Source organism: Lipotes vexillifer, unplaced genomic scaffold (genome assembly GCF_000442215.2).
Source record: "Lipotes vexillifer unplaced genomic scaffold, Lipotes_vexillifer_v1.1 scaffold1094, whole genome shotgun sequence".
NCBI lineage: Eukaryota > Metazoa > Chordata > Mammalia > Artiodactyla > Lipotidae > Lipotes > Lipotes vexillifer.
Genome location: NW_006792775.1, coordinates 323,851 through 330,833, shown reverse-complemented (window position 1 = coordinate 330,833; position 6,983 = coordinate 323,851). Strand labels below are relative to the sequence as shown.

General features: G+C 63.1%; 1 protein-coding gene across 2 annotated transcripts; it reads left to right on the top strand.

Annotated features, from left to right (window-relative positions):
• On the top strand, positions 1 to 1,647 carry HRAS (HRas proto-oncogene, GTPase). Of its 2 annotated transcripts, XM_007465914.1 has the most exons (5): positions 1 to 162; positions 330 to 508; positions 597 to 756; positions 847 to 928; positions 1,281 to 1,647. In XM_007465914.1, the coding sequence occupies exons 1-4, from the start codon at positions 52 to 54 to the stop codon at positions 907 to 909; spliced, it is 513 nt and encodes a 170-aa protein (XP_007465976.1). In that variant the 5' UTR covers positions 1 to 51; the 3' UTR covers positions 910 to 928; positions 1,281 to 1,647. The 2 variants fall into 2 exon arrangements, with proteins under 2 accessions (XP_007465976.1, XP_007465975.1); XM_007465913.1 differs by lacking the exon at positions 847 to 928.
• The last annotated feature ends 5,336 nt before the right edge of the window (positions 1,648 to 6,983 follow it).

The window sequence follows — 6,983 nt, the reverse complement described above, 5'->3', positions numbered from 1 at the left end:
GTGGGACAGGCGACCACTGCAGTGCCTTGTGCTGTGGTCCTTTGAGGAGCAATGACGGAGTATAAGCTCGTGGTGGTGGGCGCTGGAGGGGTAGGGAAGAGCGCCCTGACCATCCAGCTCATCCAGAACCACTTTGTGGATGAGTACGACCCCACCATAGAGGTGAGCTGGCCTGGTTCCTGTCCACATCCTGGCTCCTGACACGGGCTTGTCTTCTGCCTGCTTTGCAGGAGGGGGTCTCTTCATCGTAGGTCCTGGGGGGCACGAGAGGAGCGAGGGAGGGTCCTGTCCCCGGAGGGCCTGCTGTCTCTAAGCAGTGTCCTCCCCAGGACTCCTACCGGAAGCAAGTGGTCATCGATGGGGAGACGTGCCTGCTGGACATCCTGGACACGGCGGGCCAGGAGGAGTACAGCGCCATGCGGGACCAGTACATGCGCACTGGGGAGGGCTTCCTTTGTGTGTTTGCCATCAACAATGCCAAGTCCTTCGAGGACATCCACCAGTACAGGTGAGCTGCCTGCCAGCCCTCAGGGGCCTCTCATCCTCGCTCGGGCTGCGGGCAGCCTGCCTGCTGGCTCACGCCTTCCCCCTTGCAGGGAGCAGATCAAGCGGGTGAAGGACTCGGACGACGTGCCCATGGTGCTGGTGGGGAACAAGTGTGACCTGGCCGCGCGCACCGTGGAGTCTCGGCAGGCCCAGGACCTCGCCCGCAGCTACGGCATCCCCTACATCGAGACTTCGGCCAAGACGCGCCAGGTGAGCAGGCCCCCTGCCCCCGCAGCCAGCCAGGGCCCCGCCCCGCCCCACCCGGGAGCCGCACTCACTGCCCCCTCTCCCTTGACGCAGGGCAGCCGCTCTGGCTCTGGCTCCAGCTCCGGGACCCTCTGGGACCCTCCGGGACCCCCGTGACCCAGCAGCCCCTCTCGCTGTAAGTCTCCCCGGATGGCAGGGCAGCGAGGGAGGCCAGGGCCCGGGTCTGGGCCGACACAGCTCCCGGGGGAGGTGGAGGTCCCCGGAGAGAGCTGCCCTGAGCCAGACCGGAGCGGTGACCCTGGGGCCCCCACCCCTGTGCCCCCACATTGCCCCACGGGTCCTGGTCGGCCCCAGCCCCTCAGCGGGCCGTGGGGGAGCTGCTGAGGACAGGCCTCTCCACGGGGTGGCCCCTGGGGCCGGAGAGGAGCAGGGTTCAGCTCCCCGTTTGCGGGGTGGGGTGAAGGGGCTGGGGTTCTGCTCGAGGCCGAGGCAGTGGTCCCCGCCCTGAGCTGGCCTCCTCTTGCCAGGGCGTGGAGGATGCCTTCTACACGCTGGTGCGCGAGATCCGGCAGCACAAGGCGCGCAAGCTGAGCCCGCCTGACGAGGGTGGCCCGGGCTGCCTGAGCTGCAGGTGCCTGCTCTCCTGACAGCGGCATGGGTGCGGGCTGTGGAGGTGCCGGATGAGACGCGGGCTGAGGATGCAGGGAAGGAAGGAAGTGCTGCCAGAGCCTGGCCAGCCCAGGTCGGTGGACAGAGTGACCGCGGGCCTCCCGGGACGCTTTGCACAGACTGTCATGAACTGACGCCGGCGGGTCCCCAGTTGTCACTCTCTTCTAGCCCCATCCTGGCCCACGGGGCACAGGCCGAGTCGCAGTAAATTATTTCATGTCTTGACCCTGGCATTTGGCTGAGGTCGGGAGGCTGCGGTGCGAGTGACGCCCCAGGAGGCACGCGGGCACCTCAGCTTTGAGCATCCGGCAGCTTCTCTGCCTCTCGGGGCCCCGGTGCATCCTCCGGAGACCTCTGGGTGCTGCGAGAACCAGCCCGTCTACCACTCAGCACATGAAGCTTTATTCACCTCTAACCGGCATGAGGGGAAGCTGAGACCAAAGACCGTCCCTCCCTGGGGGGAGCCTTCGTAGGGAACGGCTGCGGGGCGGGGAGCTTCTTTGGGCTCCCGGTGGGGTCGCGTCTCCTGAGTTGGGGGCCCTGGAAGGCAGTAACTGACTTCGGCAGAGGGAGGGACACAGCCTGTCGGGTCCAGAGGCACCCTCTGCTCTGCCCCGTGGGGACCAGGTGGCTGCGTGGGGTCCGGCGTCTCGCTCGCCCTGCCTCCTTACGTGTGTGAGGGTGGCCCGCTGGCCCCTGCCATGCCCTCGTTGGAGGTGGCCTGTTGCTCCCAGGGCCACCTCAGGTCACCAAAGCGGCCTGTAGGGCCCATCCAGGCCCCAGGCGGCCACATTCAGCTCCAAGAGGGCTCACCTTGCCTTGGGCAGAACTCTGGACTGGCCAGGGCGGCCCCTTTAGTTATCATCCCAACTGTCGGGGTGCTCACAGCGCCCCTGCCTTCCCGGGGCCCACATCAGGCCGGGCCAGGCGCTTCTGGGTCAGGGCCTTGTGCCGTGTGAGGGGTCCCGTCCTCAAGGCCAGCGTGCAGACGTAGGGCGTGTCACCGGCTTCCCAGGGCCTCGGGGTCACTGTGCTCACAGTCACCTTGTCCTCTGGAGGCCCCTGAATGTCCAGCTTCCTTGTGGACGCCGAGGGGACGTGCGGGGCTTGCTCTTGGGGCACTGCCCCGGCTCCATCACGGCCGTGCTGGTCACTGCCCCAGCAGGGGTGCTGGCTGCAGTTGCCACGGGGCAGGAGGGGTGTCGTGGGCCTGGAAGTGCCATCTTCGGTGGGCTGGGCAGAGCCAGTGGCTGGGACCTCAGTGGGTTTGCAGGGCCGTGCCTGTCGTGTGGCCCTGCGGGTGGCCCAGGCAGGTGTTGAAGGGGAGAGGACCCAGCATTCCGGCTCAAAGCTGATGTCTGGGGGCCACTTGCCTGTGGCCTCATGGTTCAGAGAGACTTGGGAGGGAATTCCATCACTGTGGCCGCAGCCGACGCCGAGGACTGTCCTGGGCTGGGGACAGGCAGGCCAGACTCGGAGGCTCCGGGGCCCCCAGCGGGAGGCCTGCGGCCGTGGCCCCCTCATGCCGCTGCTCCTTGGCCTTCAGGATGGCCGGGCCAGGCGAGGGGCTGGGCTGCTCGTGCTGGGCAGGTGGGCCAGGGAGGGCCAGCCCATCTCCGGGGAGCATCTTGATGCTGGGAGGGGTAAGGAGAGGCCTGGGGGCTGCCCACCCCCGGGCTGACCCAGCCTTCTGATGGCAGCCAAAGCAGAAACGGCTGGGACTTCGAGATGCCCTGTGCCCACCAGGAGGGCTCGGGGCTGCCCCTGGACGCCCCTCGGGAGGGGCATGGCATGTCTGGGGGGTGGGGCTGGGTCCTCCCCAGGCATCAGGAGCGGGTCAGGGAGCACCTCTGGGACTCAGCCTCCTGGGCAGCCTTTGCCCGGTCGTTGAAGCATTGCAAGAACCACCAGATGGTGTCAGTGCCCGTGGACGGCTGCTCCTCGTCCTGATGGAGGGCACGGGCTCAGGGCCTGCGTGCTCGGCTGGAAGCCTCCCTATCTCGGGGCGCCGGGCAGCTGCCCCCAGGGCCCAGGTGGCTGTGCTGCCACGGGCGTGCTCATCCCGAGCTCGCCGCTGATCCCTGACCCCAACCAAGAAGGAGAATGAAGCCTGCAGGAGGCCAAGCCCCCCGCGGTGGCTGTGGGGCGGTGCCTCTGTGGGGGGCGGGGGCGATGCATCTACTCACCAGGTGTCGCTGCAGCTGGGGGGGGGGGCTCTGCCTAGGACGTGCTTTTCGTGGGCTTTGGAGCCTCAGCAGTTTTGGGAACACTCGGGGATGAAGCCCGAGGAGCCCCCGGACCCCCACAAGTCAGAGCCGTGTCCAGCGAGGGTGGAGCACCGCAGGCGCCCCCCGGCGGTGACCCCAGCGGGCGGGGCCCTCCTGCGCCCTGGCTGGACATGCCCTTCCCAGGCAGGACAGCCTGAGGCCGGGGCGGCCGGGGCAGAGGCCCTGTTCCCAGAGGCCCAGCTCAGCTGGTGCCCTGGGCTGAGGGGTGGGCAGGCGTCCGGCCCTGGCACTTTCCCTGGCCGCAGTGGGGGGTGGGGGACCCAGTACAGAGGGACAGGGAGTGCAGCCCACGGAGTGGGTGACGGGGGTGTGCCTGGCCCTCTCCTAGGCTTGGCAGCCAGGTTGGGGGCACGGGAGGGGGTGTTGCTGCCGCCGGGGCTTCGTCTGGCTGTGGGCTCGGAGGGCGGTGGCAGGTGGCAGGTGTGAGGCAGAAGGACCAGCAGGGAAGGGAGAGTTGCCTGGATGAGGCCGGGACTGAGGGCCGTGGCTCTAGGACCCAGAGGGCAGCACGGGGAGCCCATGCCCTTCGCTGATGGGGACATAGACTGGGCCCAGTTCCCCTCCAGCCCACTGCTGGGGGAGCTCTGCAGGGAGACCCCTGGCCCTGACGCACTCCCAGCTGTCCTCAGTGGTCACCTACCATGCATGGCATGTTTCTCGTCAGTCATCAGCTGGACCAGCGCCCAGAAGGCATCCTCCTCACTCAGGAACGTCAGCAGGATGGCCATGACCTGGCTCATGCCCTGGCAGTGCCCACCTCTTGCAAGAGCCAGATGTGCATGGAGGACCCACCCGGAGGCCTCTTCTGCCCCCTCCACACTACCACCTCAGCTCCTGGATGGGCTCCCGCCTGGCCGAGCTCACACTGCCCTGGAGGGGCCACCTGAGATGCCCTCTGGGCCAGAGAGCCCCTGAGCAAGCTCAGACGCCAGCACCACAGCAGCCCCGTGCCGGAGGCTCTGGGCGCCGTCCTGGGTCCCCTTTCCCAGACGAGGCGAGGGGGGCGTTGGGGCCCGGCACAGTCTGGAGGTCCTGCCGTGAGGGCAGGCTTGGGGGGGCCTGACCTGGGAGAGCACAAGGCCAGGGGACTGGCCCAAGACCCCACTGTGGGCAGCCCTTGGGGTCCTCTCAGCTGGTGTTCCTCGAGGGAATGTTCTGGAAAGAGCAGGTGGAGCAGAGCTGCCTCCCTGGGGGCCCCACAAGAATTCTGATTACTGGGAACCTTCATCCCTGCCAAGTTTCTGATTAATAATACAGCATTTTTAGGATCAAAACTCGAGTTTCAGGGGTAAAGTCTACATGCAATGAAATATAAATATCCCAGGTATACAGTTTGACAAGTTTTTATTTTCTCTATTTTTTCAGTTTGCACACATTACAGTTCAGTCTTGGGGATGTACAGCCCCTTGGGTTTTCGCACACAGGCAGGGCCACCGCATCTGTGCTCCGGCCTAAGATCCCACCCTATTAGCCCCGGCAGCTGCTGACCCTCACCCTCCCGGGGCTGTGCTTTTTCCAGAACGCCCTGTGAATGGAATCATATGTGGGTCTGGATTCCTTCACTTAGCAAAATATGTCTAAGACTCATCCATGCTGTTGAGTGAATCAATAGCTTGTTCCTTTGTGTCCCTGAATCAAAGTCCATTTCATGGAATCCCACAGTTTATCCATTCCCTTGATGAAGATGATCTTGGTTGCTTCCAGTTTTTAACGATCACGAACAGAGCAGTGAATATTGCATGCAGGTTTTATGTGGGTTTAAGTTTTCAGCTCATTTGGGTAAATACCAAGGAGCATCATTGCTGATCATATGATGAGAGTATATGTAGTGGTTTTTTTTTTGACTGCATTGGGTCTTTTTTTTTTTTTTCTGCATTGGGTCTTCACTGCTGCAGCACGTGGGCCCTAGAGCACACGGGCTTCAGTAGTTGTGGCTCGTGGGCTCTAGGTGCACAGGCTCAGTAGCTGTGGCGCACGGGCTTAGTTGCTCCGCGGCATGTGGGATCTTCCCGGGCCAGGGATGGAACCCGTGTCCCCTGCATTGGCAGGTGGATTCTTAACCACTGCGCCACGAGGGAAGTCCCAGTATGTGTAGTTTTGTAAGAAACCGCCCAACTGTCCTCCACAGTGGCTGCACCATTTGCATCCCCACCAGTGCTGGATGAGAGTTCCTGTTGCTTCACATCCTTACCAGCACTTTGGTTCTTATTCTGCATGAGTCCTTAATTAGATATATGATTGGCAAATATTTTCTCCCACTCTGTAGCTTTTTCATTCTTTTAACAGTGTCTTGCAGAATGAAAGTTTTACATTTAGATATAGTTCTTTCTCTCATAGGTGTCTTTTCTCCCACCTAACCGGCCTCTTTCCCAGTGTCCATGGCCTCACCCCATCCTGGCATTCTGGTTTTCTAATGCAACAAGTGAGGTGCCCTGCAAACAAGCCAGAGGTTTAAGATGGAGCCAGAAGTTGGGACACAGCCATGTTTACTCGTTTGTGTATCCAATAGGCTGTGTTCTCAGACAACAGTGGCTGGGCCTGAGGTCTAAGATATTTACAACCTGGTGCATTACAGGAAACCTCCCTGATTTTGTGCCCAGGCCTGCAGATGGGCAGGGGTGGTGGGTCGGCGGGGCCCACCAGGCTTATCCTCACACCCTGGGCTCCTGTCTGTGTGAGGCCTGCAGCCTGGTGGCTGTGGGGGGATGGAGGTTCTGAGGGCCAGCGGTGGCCGACTTGCCCTGGGCCCGGCCTTGGAGGTCAGCAGAGACACAGCCACGCTCCGGGCCGAGGCAGGCACGGGGCTTCCCAGCTTCGGGCCCGTGGAGTCTCCCCGGTAGAGGAATCTCGTCATGAGAGGAGCGTAGGAGGTCCAGGGCGACCACTCGGGCAGCACAGCCCACGCCTGCCTTGATGCTCCCAGCGCCGTCTTGGCCAGACCCCTCTTCTCTCCGGGGTCAGGGCTCTGAAGAGCATCTCTTGGTCCAGAGTGAGCTTGATCTGTTGGCTATTCATGTGCGCCCTGAACCTGTCACCGCTGAACCTGCTCTCCTGCCCACCCACAGGCCTCCCCGGCCGGCAGGGTCTTTGCCCCAGTTACCCAGATTGGAACACGTTGTTCAGAAAGGAGTGAAGCGTTGGGAGACCCGATATTAGGGCTCCCATTAGGGCTGGATATTAGGGGATTACAGTAAATGCTTCAGGTGTAGCAACAGGGTCAAGGTCACTCATAAGAATCCCTGTGTCTTCGTGTGCCGTCCCGCCCCCCCCCAC